A 17,610-nucleotide genomic window follows, 5' to 3' on the forward strand; every position below is an offset into this window, starting at 1 on the left:
ATCAATATTATTTTATTATTATTAAAAGAGCGAAAACGACTACGTAAAAACGTACGAAACAAAATAATGCTTCAGCAAAGCTTTGCATAAACATTTTGGATAAGAAGTGCTATTATTTATCGTTTCTAATGAATTCCGTATTGGGGAGCTGTTCGCGTAGGCGTGGGCTCCTTCAGCTAAATTATATTCATAAAATCGAATGACGGGGCGGAGATACCTCCATCTGCGGCGTGAGGTGTTTTATGAAGGAGCTGAAACCATCTAGGTCGAGCAGATAGTCGAGAAAAAGCGCCGCCGTGACTAGGGACCCCGAACCGCGGTGCAACCCCCGGCGCGACGCTAAAAAGGTAGGTCGGATACCTCCATACAGCAGGCAGATCATGGATTTAGGTGAGAATGAAAAAGGCAGTTAAAATAACGCTATGCAACGCGGTACTGAAGGGAAACGCGTGACCAGTCATCAAATAACAAGTACCATGCAATCCAATACTTAACTTTAACTGTTACCGGCAACGTTTCTGAAAAATTACACTTTATTTTTAACAGAGTACAAAGATTCTCAACAGCCTGTCTTCTATTTCATCAAGTACTGACTTGATAACATTAAGTTTTCAATAAAAATAGGCTACCCCAAATAATGGTAAATATTGTTTCTAAGGCTACGGAAGTCTGTAGAAGACATGCATAAACTTGAGATCTCGAGATCACGACTTATTTTTCTCGTGATCTCGACATAACCAAAATCGTTATCTCGAGATTTTTTTTCTTCTTTTTTTTTTAAGCCGACATATTAAAAACATCACCCAGTAACCATGGAGACGTCCCAGACTCTCCAGTTGGTTGGTAAAGAAACTGACTACTCGTTCAGGTTCACTATAATTTTTCCGACGATATAACAGCAAATTTCTGATCCTCAAATGACGAACACGAATATGACAATTTTCTAGCACCGACAGTTGTTTCCTCGTATCCAGGATTCGGTGGAATATACCTCGATATTTCCCACAGTTTGAAGTCCATCCATCCATCCATCCATCCATTCTCTAAACCGCTTATCCTACTGGGTCGCGGGGGGTCCGGAGCCTATCCCGGAAGCAATGGGCACGAGGCAGGGAACAACCCAGGATGGGGGGCCAGCCCATCGCAGAGTTTGAAGTTTAATTTGGTTTTATAAACAAGTGCAATATAACCACTTATTGCACTTTACCGTGCAATATACTTTTCCTGTAACTTTTGGAAAAAGGTACTTTAGATTCCTGTACAAATATTTTCCATCTGATTTTATTTTTAAAATAAATGATTTATTTATTAGAATGTTTAACAGTGCCGTAATTGGTTTTACAGTTCATTCCTTTTTTATACTTATATTGTATTGTTATTATCTTTGTGTTAGTATGTTATTGTGCCATTGTGTCATGATTATGATTATAAATCTGATTAGGACAGTCCACGGTCAAAGTAACATCTGATGCATTCGTCCATGAGGATAATACTAAACCTCGAGATCAAGGGACAGTGACATGGGTTATGTCGAGATCACGAAAAAAATGTCGTGATCTCGAGATAACGAAAAGAAAAAAAATAAGTTTATGCATCTCCTCTACAGACTTCCATGTAAGGCAGACTTCATCAGACTTTTCTAATGTCCAATGTAGCGTGGTATACTTTCTGAATGGTATTGTTGTATGCTAAGTGATTATAATAACGTGGCTCTCTGCATAACTGCTTCATCCTGGGGTTGGGGTGGCTGGAGGAGGGGTCTCACAGCATGGGGAGTTGGGTGTGGTTTAATGTTTGTCGTTATGTCCTGGAAAATCCTGGAGGGAAGTGGCAGTGCTGAGTTAAACAATAACAGGAATGCAAACGGGGCCTAATACAGACCAGTTGTCTTTGATCCAAGGACCCTTGTCTGAGCTCCCCTACACAGGCTATGATACTGTTCCTCTTGTATGCCTTCTGCAGTGATGACAGTTGCTCATTTTTAATAATATAAATGCATTATCCACCAAAACTTTGTTTCTCAGTTTATGACACTACTCTCAAAACAGAAGGTTTATTAACAAAAAAAACAAAACAATCTAAAACCTATTTGGCAAATGGTTGTAATATCAGAAGCCCGATAACCATTAAACATGCATTTATTTGTCAGGAATGGTGTCCGTCGGGTCCTGACCCATATGTCTTGTCTCCAGTTGGCCAGCAGGTGTTGCTGACCATCTTGTTCCTTCCTCTGTCTTAATCCCAAGTCCCTGTTGCGTTTTCCATGTGGCCCAGACCACTGCATAGCTCAGTGTGCTGAGTGAGGCTGAAGCCCTCTGCTCACGTGTTCAAGATTGGCCTGAGGCCAGCCTCACCTTTAGTTTATTTTGTTGGTTTTATTTCATCTTTTACCATTTGTTTGTCTAGGTCTTGTCCCTGTGTTTAGTTTACTCTACCCTGTATTGTTGGTTTACAGTTTGCTTGTACTTCTTTCTAGTTGCCCCAGAGCTGCTTAACGTTCTTTAGTTCCCTCCGCTTGTTAATTCGTAGTATTCCACCTGTTGCTTGTTGTCCCAGGCCTTTTGTGATCGGTTAATTGAGTTACGGATCCCACCTGTCTTGCATCATGTCTTAGTCTCTGGGATTCTTTGTAATGTCAGGACCGAAGCTCTCGCACATCTTACAACCAGGAAGGAATACTATTGGTTTCATAAAAAATCTTTACTAAAGCCCTAATTTTATTGCATAATCCATCCATCCATCCATCCATCCATTTTCCAAACCACTTATCCTACTGGGTCGCGGGGGGTCCGGAGCCTATCCCGGAAGCAATGGGCATGAGGCAGGGAACAACCCAGGATGGGGGGCCAGCCCATCGCAGGGCACACTCACACACCATTTACTCACACATGCATTCCTACGGGCAATTTAGCAAGTCCAATTAGCCTCAGCATGTTTTTAGACTGTGGGGGGAAACCGGAGTTCCCGGAGGAAACCCCACGACGATATGGGGAGAACATGCAAACTCCACACACGTAACCCAGGCGGAGACTCGAACCCGGGTCCCAGAGGTGTGAGGCGACAGTGCTAGCCACTGAACCACCATGCTGCCCCTTATTGCATAATGTGTATCTATAATATGAATGTTATATATAAATTGTATCGTTTCATCCTATTTTGTTTTTACTTTGTTTACTTTTCACGTAAATTGCACGGACCCCCCTCAGTCCTCACTGAGGCCCCCTAGTGGGCCACGGCCCCCCGGTTGAGAACCACTGAAACAGATGACTGGTGTGGCTGCTGGAATTTGATAAAATACCGCAAAAGTGGGAGGAATACAGAAACTGAGGGTCACTTTTTGGGAGCTGGCAGCACTGAAGATGGTGGCCCACAGGTGAGGACGTACCACTTAATGCACAATATACCGTCACTGCACAGCTCACTGCACAACTCACTGCACATCCTCCTGACTTACACTGCCTTATGTGAATACAGATACAGTGTTGCCAACTCACACACACCTGGCGTGACACTCACACTCATGCAAGAAATCTTACGGCAAATCTATATTATTTTATTATAAAAATAAAGTTAGCTATATTGAAAGCTGAGGGCTGTAAATGCGAGTGTGTGTTTGCAGACATGTCTTGAATTGATTATCCCACTCCAGCCAGCGACCCTGTAAATATCTTTCAGCACAATCCAGATAGTGGGTTGAAAAGCGTGTATAGCTTTTGTCTGAGTATGTGACATGTTAAACTCAAAGCTTAGACTCTTAAGAGGGATACCGGTAAGTGTAGTAGGTAGGGGTACGACGATACGCACCTCGATACCTCGGTTTTGAAATCACGGTTCGGTACGTTTTTACACAGTGGAAGTAAAAGAAACAAAGCATAAATTTCTTCTTTTGTTATTTATTATACAATGGTTTACTGAACAAAGTATGACTGTCTTTCTTAAATAAAAAGTCTTGGTCAGTACTGCTGCAACCTACTAATAAAAAAATCAAATTTACTTAAACATAAATCAAAATAAGTAAATAAAAATAAATTTTGATTAAGGTGCACATTTAGGAAATTAATGTACTTGAACTGTACTGTATTCATACATGTATTCACCTGTCTCAAAAAATACAAAGCATAACTAAATAAATATCCATTATGGTGCAATATTTTAACAAAATCTGTTTCACATTAACAGCTTCCTCTATCAGGCTCAGCACCTGTTTTGTCTCTTTTGTGTCCCTTCCCTGTTTGACCAGCAGGGGTCACTGGCCATTCTGTCTTTCCTTGCCCCTTAATTGAATCATTAGTTTCATCTGTTGCCTGTTTTCCCTAGCCATGTTAATTAGTCTCACCTGCCCTGTGTTAGACTTGTTAGTCTTAGTATTTAAGCTCCTGCCTTTGTTCATTTCTCTGTTGGTTTGTTAAATGTTAGTTATCTGTGTTTAAGCAAGCAAGCAAGCAAGCAAGCAAGCAAGCAAGCAAGCAAGCCTGCCTGCCTGCCTGCCTGCCTGCCTGCCTGATATTTGGTTGCTGTTATTCCTTATTTGTTTTTTACCCCTCGTGGTCTGCTTTTGTTTTATTTGTGTCCCTTGTGTTTCCCCCTTTGAATAAACCCCAGTGATCGCTGAGGGAGACTGATCATGTGCTCCCCGTACCATCACCAGGTGGCTCCGTAGTGCCTACAGACTTAGTGATCAGATCACTTTGCCTAGACCCTAAACCATTAGCAGAGCTGTAGTACAGAATCATGTTTCTGACTGAGCATTCAGAGGAGAATGTCCGCATGCAGGTGATTAGTACTGTACAAACATGCAGCTGCCTTGTTCTTTTATAGCTTTTCTAAGTAAGTCTTTGCTACAGTGTGCTTGTTTGCTTTTTGCGGACCGCCCATCAGTCATAGATGACTGGAGTTGTGAGGAGCAGTTGATGTCTGCCGACACGTAATGGAACCTGACCGACCTGCCAGCCAAACCTGGGTGGCATCACCAGACGAAGGGAGCCGGGACAAAAGGGGGGTAAGGCTCAGACCTTACCTGCCTCCTGTCATCATGGTCCATCTGTAGGCTCTCTCTGCACCTGCAGAAAATGCTCCAGCTCTAGAAGATATTTTGGGGGGTTCCACTGCCAAGGGTGGAGCACTCAACATGTTTAAAGAACTTTAAAAAAACAAGTTGCTCACACTTCAACCTTGATGAAGACCTTTGAGAAGCTGGTTCTGAAGCATCAGACTTACAGTTCGATTCCTGGTCACAGACCACCTGGATCCGCTGCAGTTTGCTTATCAGGTACTCTTAGGTACAGGTGGTGCTCTGATCTGCATGCTCCGCGGACCCTAATCCCACCTCGACAAAGAACCCACCAGTCAGGATCATGCTCATGATTCGAAGTGCCTGCCACACCATCCAACCTCTCAGTAGATCCCAAGTTCAAGACATGATTGATGATGGACTGCCTGAGCGACAGACAGACGGCGGTTTGTGAAGCTGTCGGAGCAACACAGAGTGATTTTCTGAGGAGTCCATCTCTCTCCCTGTTCAGTCTCTGTACGAGGGACCAGTTAATCATGCCATCTGCAGATGTTCTCCAATTACATGTTGAGAAAACATATTACAAAATGTGGGCTTTTTAGGAGTTTACAGCATACTCACAGGCTGTTATTGATATCTTGAAGTGATACGTCAGACTTGTTTGTTTTTTAGCAGGGAATTTTTGTCTCAAGCGATGTACTGGGGAGCATCAGAAAGCTGGGTCACACAGTCTTTGTAGCGATTGGGGTTAAGGGCCTAATAGTGAACTCTGCCAGTGATGGGATTTGAACTGGTGACCTTCTGATCGTGGGCATTGGGTCCCGACCTACAAAGACACACCCCATACTGTGGGGACATTATTGAAGTGATTATAATTCTGGCCTTCAGGGGTCTCAGTCTTTTGTTAGCAAGGAGTAATTGGAGCCTGTAGACAAAGTGCTGATTGAGGGCTGCGAGAACCAATGGTTCCGGGAGGCTCTCGTTAGCCGGTGAAAATGACGCGGAATTGCATTTGTGTAATTAGCTTTGAATTTCTTTTTAAACCCGTGTTCTGCACATGGATGTTTTTAACCAGAAGTGATATTTTCTTAGGCTTGTCATGTCAGGTTTTTTGGATAAGTGCCATTCATATTTTCAAGCTGAAATGACAGTGACTCATAAGTATGCTGCGCAATTATATACTGTTTGTTTTTGTGTGTACTGCAATAAAATATCATCAGGAACGTCGATCAAATCCTGACGGGCCTAGCGATGTGCAGAATGGTGCTGTGTGTTCAGTTTTTTCGCTGATCGCATTCATCATTCACTTTATTCACTTTTATCAGGCATCCTGATATCCAGTGATGATGAGTGCCCTTGTGCTTTCAGCTGTGGGTGGGTGTGCTGGACGATAAATCCTGTTACACACCCCCGCCGGTTCAGTGTGTTACTAGCTGGTATCCAACGAGCCTGACGGAGCGCCCTCTGCATCTGCATCCCTTTGAGTCATGAGCTGTCCTAGAAACTGAGAACTCTGGATTAGCATTTTCCCCATAGAAATGAAGAGTCTTCACAAAGGTATAATTACAAACCTGTGTGTTTGTGTGTAAACAGGCTGTTTCTGCTACAGGTCACCCTAAAAACAAAAGGACATCTGGAAAGCTGCCTTTTTCTGGCCCAACGTCTTTAAAATCCAGACAAGCTCTAGTGCAGCCGTGAGCAGATCCAGGATCCAACCTATTGTTCGCGCAAAGGCAGGAGAGTTCAGCAACAGACTTAGGATAAGCCTGTTCAGTGTGTGCGATGGGAGCAGGTGAGCACAGTTTAAGGTTTAGGGAAATTTGCAGTGTTCAGTATAAAGGTTGGGTGGGACCTTGATGTCTGACAGCTTTGTGTGTTTTGAATTTCTCCTGTAGAGACACAACTCCTTTTTTGTGACAGGATCCTGATTGGATAAACAGTTCATTAAAGATGCTTTTACTAATCATCCTGATTATCTCGCATGTCTCCTGTAGGGATCCTGAAGCAGGCGCTCGCAGCCATCCTGATGTTCCTCATCATGTTGTTGGCCTTCAGAAAAACCATGGATTGGAGCACTACTGGTTAGTTTAGAGAAGCGTCTGACTCTACATGGTCATCGTTTAATTTACAAATGACTTTCCTGTTCACTGATTGTGTTCGAATTGAGCTAAAACTGGGTCATGGGCTCACATTAGCTGCAACTGTACTGTTATGTTTACATATTTCCCAGGGAGAGTTCTGGGTATGATGTTAAACTGCATCTGGCCCTGCAAGCTGTCCTCCAACTTGCAGGGTAGCAATTTTTGGGGGTCGGTGCAGGGATTCTCACTCCAACCATTGTAAAACGATTCACAACTGCTCGATTTAAACAAGCACAATATCCTTTTGCTCTCCGTGGGAGTAGCTCTGCTGCATGTGCCTGCAGGAAGGCTGCATGCACCATGCAGGAGATTGGGGGGGAAACCCTCGGGAGTCTCATCCTCAGATGAGTCGAAACGGTCTGAGAGCTAATAGGGTCAGGCCTGTTGGGGATCGGGGCTGGTGTGGTGCTGAGGCGTTGCCTGCTGCCTGGCGGCACTTGGGTCCCTGTTTGAGGCGACCCATCCACATGGAACGTGAGATGACAATCTTCCTCTGCTGTTGGGGGAGCTTCATAAACTCCGCATTTCGTTGGCAGCACTCTCTGACATACGCAGACTGGGGAGTGGTCAAGTCTCTGTAGGTCGGTATACTTACTTTTGCTCTGGTCGGTCTGATGGCTGCCATACTCAGGCAGTAGCTGTTGCTCTAGCAAATCGGCTCCTTCCAATGGTGTCTGATGCCACTCCTTTCAACGAGCGTATCATGAGATTCAGGCTAAGGCTCTCCTTGGGTGTCTTGTCTGTTGTCTCAGTGTATGCTCCAACCGCGGTGAGTGATGTTTCGTTGAGGGAGACTTTTTACTCACAACTTCGCTTCATGGTTGAACACTTCATGGAACACTCCTCTGGTCATGGGTGACTTCAGTGAGACTACAGGCATTGACAGGGCTGGCTGTGAGGATTGTGTCGGTCCCCATGGGTCTGGAGACTGGAGTGAAAGTGGCTCCAGTTGCTGGATCTTGGTTCCATCTTGGCTCTGGAATTGTTGGACTTGGTACAGTGAAGGAGATCGACCGCATCCTCATGGCGAGATGCTGGAGGCTTCTGCAGATCTGCAGGGTCTACAGAAGTGCCTAGTTTGTGAATTCTGGCCACAGGCTTGTTGTTGCTAGTCTGAAGATTCAGTTTAGATCCAGTAGGCTACCACCTACTAGGGGAATGAGGCTGGATCTGGCCAAACTCCAAGATCAAGGTGTTTCTGATGAGTTTCCATGCAGTTTGTGTGAGGAAATTGCAGGCTTGGGTGCAACTGCTGACTCCAATGTGATGTTGGAGACCTTCTGTGATAAGAGCCTGTAGGTTGCTGAAGGTTGTGTTGGTGTTGCCAGTGTTCCCAGAAGGAGGTGTTATATCTCGCAGGGCATCCTGCATATTATCGAGAGGAGTCACTGTGCACGACTTGGTGGCAACTCCAGTCTGTATCAGGAACTGAGAATCGAAGCATTACGCACATCTGAATCTGTTCGCTGGAGACTTGCAGTCAGGGCGGATTATGGAACGGTCCTTACAGATGATACTGCAATTGTGACCCACTGGGCTGGCGACTTTGATCAGCTGTTTAAAGCTGACCCTCCAGCTAGGATGTTGGATATCTCTGGGTCCATGGTTCTCGAAGCTGATCATCCAATCTGCTGTGAACCACCCAATCTCACTGAGATTGCACGAGTGCTGAATCAGCTGGGGGTAGGGAAGGCTACAGGGATCTGTGGCACAGACATCAGTAGTGTGTCTGTCTGCAGGGCGAATGTCGACCTTGTCGAGAAATTTAACTCTCGGCAGCGACATGCATGTCTCTGGGGACTCTTTCTATGAAGTTATGGATTGGAAGGGCACAGGGGGTCATGAGGTCGCTGGAAAGGGGTGTGTGGCTCCCGATAACTTTGCAAGAGGACGAAGGTCCAGGTCTTCAGAGTCCTGGTGCTCCCTGTCTTGCTGTATGGCTCTGAGGCATGGATGCTATCCAGTGAGCTTAGGTGAAGACTGGACTCCTTTGGTTCTGTCTCTCTTTGGAGAATCCTTGGGTACCACTGCTTTGACTTTGTGTCGAATGAATGGTTGCTAGAAGAGTCACAAATGAGGCACATTACCTGCATTTTCAGGGAGCGTCAGTTATGGCACTGCGGCCATGTGGCGCATTACCCTGAGGGTGATCCAGCCCGCACAAGCGGCTGGACCAGGCCAAAGGGACGCCCTCATAACACCTGCCAGCGGCAGATAGATTTGGAGGGTAGGACTGGACAATGTATCTGCCTGGGGGATCACCGACCAGCAACCCAAGGAGTTTCGCCGTGTGGTGGGTGAACGCGTTGCATCAGCGCGTTGCATCAGCGCGTTGCATCAGCGCATGCTCCCCAACCTGACTTGACCTGAGACTTTGGACTCTGTGACTGTCCAAGGATATGCAGTTTTGCTAAATGGCATCTTCAAATTGCCCATAGTGTGAGTGCTCTATGATGAACTAGCATCGTATCGAGAGTGTCCCCTATGATGGATTAACGAGGGCCTCCCTTCTTCTGCTCCCAATCCCCAAAATGATAAACAATTAATTTAAAAACTTTTAAGCATTAGTAAATACAAAATTATTTCTGCAAAGACGTTGTATCAAATCACATCAGGAGAACACCAAGCTAGATGGCCAAGATGACTTGAAGACTAAATAGCATCGTCACCTTAAATGATATTTATTTTACTACATATCTGATCCTCTGTATAGCCAGAGGGATACTGCGTATGTCTAAGGTGACTTTTTGCAATAAAACTGTCTTTCTCACATTACCCATTCTAGATTCCACCAGGTTCCACCAAACAATATGCTGGGGCAGATAAAAATGACTAGCAACACCAGTAGACACAATGGAAGAGATTTTCATGGGATGTTGCACTAGATTTCAAAGGATCCATATTTAATACACAAAACAGCTTAACAAACATTAAGCGCGAGTTGAATGATAGAGGTCTAAGTTGAATTTGCTGTGTGTGTGTTTCTCTCTCAGATCCCAAAGGCCCCCCATATAAATGTGACCTGTCCAGGCCTTGTCCTCTAGAATCCTTTGCTTTTAAGATGAAGAGTGGTATTGCCAATATGCTGGGGCCCAAAATCTGCCTGGAGGGCAACATGTAAGACCCGCCCCTTCCTGTTCTTGCCACCTCCACTTCCTGTCTGGGCGTCTCACTGCCTGTGTTTTTCTTTCAGCCTCATGAGTGGTGTGAGGAACAATGTGGGACAAGGACTGAACGTCGCCTTAGTGAACAGTAATCCCTTGTCTCATCTTAATGTTATTTATGCTCACTGAGTGGTCTGTGTTATGTCCCAGTTTGCCCACACAGACTCACGGATGTTTAGTAAACATTTGGAGTGAAATTACCAATGCATGAGTGTAATAGTAAGGATTATCTCACGTAAAATTTTTAGTTAGTATAGCTAGTACAGTTACTCCAATTTTAATCCATCCATTCATCCATCTATCCATCCTCCAGCATTTTATCAAGTGCTGTGACATGGGTGGGGTGGTCTTCCACATATAAAGCACGAGTCAGGATTACACACTATAGGGGGGCCAGTCACCCTCACCCACAAATCATGAGCAGTTTCTAGATGCCAGGTCACCTACCTGCCGAGTATGGGGAGAATATGCAAATTCCACAGCCTGGTTGGAGTTATAGGAGAATGGAAGGACCCCAGCAGACTGTTTGTGTGTGTCCACAGGAAGTACTGGAATACCCATCAAAACAGCTTACTTCGATATGTGGGCAGGAGGTAAGTTTATTCACAAGTTTATCATATAACTTTATAGGTGTGTCAGACACTGTACAGTATTTTATAAGCTGACTGCAGTCGGATGAAATGAATTCTATGCTTATGATTGGAAATGTACTATTTGTAGACGTCAAGCTCCTAATAAATTTCCTGAAGAGCATTGAAGAGGGGACATTAGTCATGATGGCTACGTTTGATGAGTCTTCTACAAAGTAAGTGTGTCATTCGATGTGTGGAAATTCGTTTAATGAGCCGCACCCTGTGTGATATGGTGGTCTGGTTACAGATACTGACTGAAACAGGTGACCAGGGAACAGTGCAGCATGTCACTGAAGTGAAGGTTCAGCAGCTGGTCAGATTTCCTGTACAATGTCTTTATTATCTGACTGATGTTTGATGAACCACCTGCTTCACAGACTCAATGAGGAAGCAAGGAAGCTGATTGGCGATTTGGGGAGTTTGAGTATCAACAAGTTGGGGCTCAGGGATAACTGGATCTTTGTGGGAGGTAAAGGGATCAAAAGGATGAGCCGCTTTGAGCAGGTATGTAGCCCTACAGCTGTTCCTAGCCCCATCATACAGAGGACGACATAGGCCATCTTTTAGCCAGAGAAAACTGAACCTCTCTTTTATGTGTTTGCAGCACCTGGTGAATAATGTGGACACCAATAAGTATGACGCTTGGCCAGACTTTGTGGAGATGGAGGGCTGCATCCCAATAAGATCAGACCAGGATGCCTAATCTCAGACACTTTTCTCATGAGTTTGGCCAATGGCATGGGCAGGAGAACAAGGAGACCGACTTCAACACACTGGGATGCTCACCAATGAAGCCATCCCTTTTGTCTCATTTATACAAGGTTGTGCTGCCAAACCGCTATAGGTGATTCAAAACATGTGTCTCTTCACTGGCTTCCTATTGGTGCTTGCATCAAGCTCAAGTCCTAGGTGTTGACTTAAAGGTCCGTCAATAGACAGGCACCCATCTCCATTAAAAGGTTCCTCAAGTCCTATGTCCCTTTTCACAAACCATTTGGAGCTCCCTCTACCACGTGAGACGGTCCCCTTGTGTGGTTCCTCGATGGTGGAATGAGCTGCCAGACCATGTCCAGTCATCAGACTCCCTCTTCACCTCAAGACTCAAGACCCATCTGATCCATGAATTCCTCAACTAGCTTAATGCGTCTTTATGTTCTTTAAATGCTCTTATGTTGCAATTTTTGGCCCTTGAATAGTCTTATTAGGGTCTAACTTTGTTAATAACAATTGTGTACCGTAATTTCCGGACTATAAACCGCTACTTTTTCCCCACGCTTTGAACCTCGCGGCTTTAACAATGAAGCGGCTAATTTATGGATTTTTCCCGATTTTACCAGTTTCATGCCGCCAAAAAACTGAGGCCCGTAACATTACACCAATGAAATTGCCGAACAGATGAACCAATGAAACTCTTTACATTAAATCGAACACGCTCCCTCTGAATCATTCTGATTAAGGTTGTCATTTTGCCAAATACAGAGCCTTATCATGGGAAAGACACGGAGAAATGCATATGATGCAGCTTTCAAGTTGAAGGCGATCGATCTGGCTGCTGGAAAAGGAAATAGGGCTATTTTAAGTATTTGCAGCCACTCGACATCAGTGTAAATCGTCCATTTAAGGTGGCGCTCCGTGTTCAGTGGGAAACTTGGATGACAAGTGGGGAGAAATCCTTCACTAAAACGGGTCGCATGCGAAGAGCAACTTATGGTCAAGTCTGCCAGTGGATCCTGAAAGCGTGGAGCACTGTCAAACAATCCACGATAATCAACGGGCTTCGACAATGAAAACGATCCTGAGAAAACATCGGATGAAGCAATGTGGGGCTGTTCAACTCCGACATCGAAGGGGATGACTTCAGTGGTTTCAGTGCGCAAGAGGAGGAAGACAGTGACCAATGACTTTCTTGGTAGGCTACTGTCTTGTTACAAGCCGTGTTACAGGCACTGTTTTGTTACAAGCCGATGTAAAGTTCTTTTGTTTCAATGTAGTCACCTGCGGCTTATAGACGTGTGCGGCATATTTATGTTCAAAATAAATATATTTTTTTAATTCAGTGGGTGCGGCTTATATTTAGGTGCGCTTAATAGTCTGGAAATTACGGTAGTTGTCGTGTAGTTCCTGCTCCAGTACTGCTCGCACTTATACCTGGACACTTATTGTAAGCGTAGCCTAGCTGCACTTATGTGGCATCTCATGGGTCGCAACCCAAATTTGGAAGGCGGCAAGTTCTGAAAGGGTCATGAGGCAAAGTTGGAAATGTAAGCATTTTGAAACCAACAAGCTCCTACGCTGATCCATGATCACATTTCCCAGTCTCAATCCTAGAATTAATCTATATAAACAGGTCTTGGGTCGGCAAATACTTAGCGCAAAACTCGTGAACACTCAGCCAATTCAAGAAGCCAATCCGTGGATGCCTAATTTAAAATTCACTGACACATCCAATCAGATTTGTGTTTACGGCTTCGATTGCCGTAAATTGCAGAGTGCACTGCTCGCTTGGTCATAGCATACGATATATACCTACACTTGATATAGGGTCGAGATTAAGCTGGCATGTCTAGGTGACTCCTTAACAGCATATATGTTTGCACTGTGCCGTTTACCTCACTTGTACTTTACTTTGGACAAAACCATCTGCTGGACTCACTACCAGTGAAACATTTTGCACACTCACATTTTCTAGATTTGCATTTTTCTAACTTAACATTTATTAAAAATACACTCAGTATTCCTTGCTAATAAACATATTTACAGTATGTTCACTATTTGAGTATCTTTATTAGCAAGGAATTGTCATATCTTTGATTCATTGAAGTAATCTCCTCTAGCAGTTATACCAGCAGAGAAAATTTGAGGCATTCTTTGTGCGAGGGACATTAAATACTGCTTTGTTTCCTGGGATGATACAGTTAAGTTGTGCATTTAAAGTTAAAGCGTAGTCTGTGGTTTGCCTGTCATCACCACAGAGCCAGTTAGTAGGATGTCAGACATGCTGTTACACGCTCTTTCCATGTCATAAAGGAAACTTGTTTTATTTTCACTTGTAGCTGTCTACTCAACTTTCTAATGCTTAACAGGAATAAAAGAAATTGCAGTTTATTAAATAAATGGAAAAATGTAGTGTGCAAAAACTTTTGACCGGTAGTGTATGGAAATTTGGGGAGGGGTTCAGCGCCTCCCCTTTACTCCCCCATAGACAGTTACTGTTCAAAATAGCATAAAGAAGAGTTTTCTGTGCCTGGCAGGATGGATGTAGGAGTCACCAGAAAACCAGAGAGCGGTCGTGCCTGTTGGTCCTTTGTTAGAGTCCATATGTCAGTATCGGTTGTTTTTTTTTCCTCCAAGACTGTAAACTGCCAAGATCTGTAATCATGTCACTCGCTCAGCCATCTGAATCACTGGGTGCTTCTCAACATGCATACTTGTCTGCACTTGTATTCTTGTGTACCCATTTTACATCATCTTCCATTGCCAAAGACCCGTTCCAATACTCAAGAACAGAAGTATGGAGGACGGTAAAAATCCCCGGATGGCTCTCTTGCCCGACCTTAAATAACAAGGATGCATTGTTTGCATCGTTGCCAAATGAGACCAATCCCACGATTCATTGCACCCCAAGTTGGGAGGCAAATTAGCAAGATTGGTCTTGCAAAGATCATAATCATGATCTTTGCATTCTTGGTATTGAGAAACACTGTATGTGTTTTAATGTGTCAGGTCGCTATCCTAGAGAAAGTGATGCTTTTGTATATCTGCGTCTTTAACAAATGAAATTTTGTATTTTTGATAGCTTTCATCCATCCATCCATCCATTTCTTGAAACCACTATTCACATTCAGTGCCGTGGAGCTTTCAAGAATCAAATATATTTTTTCTGTAACAACTTAAGGCTATGTTTTTAGTCATTTATAAACACATTCGTAATGCATTATAATGCATTCATAAAGCATTGTAAACATTATAAACATGGCTATACATTTATAAAAAAGCACAAAACATTATGGCCATGTATATTATGCATTGTGACTGCATTATGAAGCTCATCTATAATGCACTATAGATACTTTTATAATGCAGTGCAAAGCATCCTTAATGCATATTCCGGTATTATAATGCACTTTAAATGTAGCGCATTATCGATTAGAGCTTCATTAAACATTCATAATGTATAATATACATGGTTATAATGTGTTGTGCCTTTTGATAAATATTTCTAGCCATTTTCATAGTGCTTTATGAATGCCTTATCATTTGTGAAGAATGTGTTCATTCTGATGATGATCATCGTTTTTGTGTGATTCTCTTTAGCAGGTCCAGGTCTTGTTTGCCTTGCTTGTGTAAACATGTAAATGGGTCATGCTTTTCGCTCCTAATATATTTGCCTGATATTCCGCAGACAGTGAGTTGTGTTCTTATAGTATATCTTATCAATCAGCCATAGGAAGGCATAGAAGCCCTGAATGTTTACCCAGACCTATATTTAAATTATGCAACTGTATAGATTGGTAAAAGTGTAAAATTATTTGGTGAAAAAAATTATGTTCAAGAAAATAAATTTTAAATGAAATTGTCTGGTGACCGATTATAAGCAATAAATTAAGAATAGATAAGGCAAAAAATGATTTATCTTGAGGGAAATTGTGGGAAGAAAAGTATTCCTCAGGCTGGACTAATAAACAGATATTTTTTCTACCGAAAAGTATGCAGTGTTTGTTATCCTTCCTGCGCTTGTGTACTTTTCCGGAACGCAGAAGCAGTGGACTGTGGTGCTCGTGTCGGGCTCGTCTTTGCCGCGTATGTGTTTGTTTTTGATAAAAACCTGTTTTACAGAACTCAGCATAGTTCAGTCCTGTTAATCAAGGTGGCACACTATTCAAAACTGACTGACCCCCCCTACCCCCCGTATTCCAAATCGATTCAGTTTGGCTGAAAACAGGACACAGATTTGCAATTTGAACTTGAATTTAAGGACAGAATTAAAATGGAACTTAATTTGAATAAGTTCATATATTGTGTAGGTGCAGCTTTTAATAATACACATTAATACTCCAAAATGAACCACATATCAGCATGTTAACATACACAGCATATACTGTATAATTGTTATAAAAATGACATGTTATTCCGAATGAAAGAATGCAACATTGTCAAAAATTGTGTCACCTATAGTTAAATAATTTAACTGTAATTTCTTTGCATAACCCTGCTATTAATCACCATTAATCACTTAATATGAACATATTATATATTCCTATTATTCAGCTTATACCTCATAATATATCATGCAAATTTAAGTTGCAAAAATTTAAGTTGTCAGATTTAAGTTGCAAAAATGGATGTGGTGATTTTTCTAAATTTGCACCTGGAATGAAGTTGAAATTCCCCCATCCCCAAAACGTAACCTGTTTACCACATATCCCTCTCTGTGCCATTCAAAGTTTTTTTCCCCTCTAAAAATATGCTTTCCTATATTAGATTTATTAATTTAGAAGACTTTATACAAAGTGACTGCTCTCAGAGGGGATTTCAAGATGTCTTACTGTCCTGAAATGCATCCCCAGTGCCTCATTACATAGGTAATATTTAAATAAGTGTATGGAGAATAAGATCACCAGCCTAAATTAGTAGAGAAACAGAATCTTCTCACAGCCACACGCCTCGTGCTCAGCCTCAGCACCCTGCAGTTTGTAACTAAGCAAAACTACGATATTTATGTGAACTTAAGGAGAACCTACATTTCAGACATCAGGTTGTCCATTAGTGTTGTCTTGCACAGAAGTCAATAGCACCCTTCAAAAATGAGAATACTTTATTCCTTTAATATTTGTTAAAATCGTTGTAGGAAAGTGCGTGGATTGAAACATGAATAAATCCACTGTAATTATTGACTCCTTGTTTACCGTTTTTAATGCACAAATCCAAACACCAGAGGGCGACATTGCTCCGCGCAGCGTCAGAGATTCAGCGCAATGACATCACTGAGGAAGCTAATTCTGTCCAGCCTTCCTAATCTGGCCTCAAGAATAGCCATCCTACAAAGACCGAGCAAGTTTATTTCTGTCTCTGCATCTGAATGGGAAATTTCTTGCAAAGTTTAGTGCCCTAGATGTGTGAGGTGTGAACAAGAACATATTATAGAGACGTTCACGGCTGAAAGTCAGAGCATGTTTCAACCTGAGGGGCATTTCACTGATACCAGCACAGCCACAAAATGAATAGAGGGGCTTGTGCCACATGAGTGAGGGGGTCCCATTGGTCAGTAAATTAAGAGCGGCCTAGCATGCCGTCAATGGCTGTCCCTCACCACTGGTTACATGATTACATTCATGCTTTTCCTCATTGCTTTGCTTCTCAGGCGTGCTGTCTAGCTGTGACTCACCCCGAGCCCTGTTTGCCCTCTGCAGATCCGGTTTTTACACTTCGATGTCCACTCCGGAGCGCTGAAGAGAGGGTCAGGGGTCACATGATGTCACATAACTTGAATGGGTTCCCGTCTAGTTGTTGTAAAATAATGCAAGCGATGACATGAAGGATAGTGTGTGCTTGTGAGACTGGAAGGCTCCTGTCATTGTCGTGGGTCTGTGTGTAACCAGGTTTGTCCAGATTCTAAGGACCACCCCCCCTCTGCCTGCATAGACTGCTTCATGGGGACCACA

General features: G+C 43.2%; 1 protein-coding gene across 6 annotated transcripts; it reads left to right on the forward strand.

The window, feature by feature from the left end:
• Positions 1 to 211: 211 nt before the first annotated feature.
• On the forward strand, positions 212 to 15,653 carry LOC125740416 (protein FAM3C-like). 6 transcript variants are annotated; one of them, XM_049011498.1, is made up of 10 exons: positions 1,901 to 3,373; positions 4,879 to 4,999; positions 6,621 to 6,803; positions 7,006 to 7,092; positions 10,146 to 10,269; positions 10,346 to 10,404; positions 10,838 to 10,909; positions 11,037 to 11,121; positions 11,326 to 11,452; positions 11,553 to 15,653. In XM_049011498.1, exons 3-10 carry the CDS (start codon positions 6,794 to 6,796, stop codon positions 11,649 to 11,651), a joined length of 663 nt encoding a protein of 220 aa, XP_048867455.1. In that variant the 5' UTR covers positions 1,901 to 3,373; positions 4,879 to 4,999; positions 6,621 to 6,793; the 3' UTR covers positions 11,652 to 15,653. The 6 variants fall into 6 exon arrangements, with proteins under 6 accessions (XP_048867483.1, XP_048867455.1, XP_048867445.1 ...); XM_049011488.1 differs by lacking the exon at positions 4,879 to 4,999; XM_049011509.1 differs by lacking the exon at positions 1,901 to 3,373 and having other exon boundaries at positions 4,553 to 4,999.
• The last annotated feature ends 1,957 nt before the right edge of the window (positions 15,654 to 17,610 follow it).

Source organism: Brienomyrus brachyistius, chromosome 1, assembly GCF_023856365.1.
Source record: "Brienomyrus brachyistius isolate T26 chromosome 1, BBRACH_0.4, whole genome shotgun sequence".
Taxonomy (NCBI): Eukaryota; Metazoa; Chordata; class Actinopteri; order Osteoglossiformes; family Mormyridae; genus Brienomyrus; species Brienomyrus brachyistius.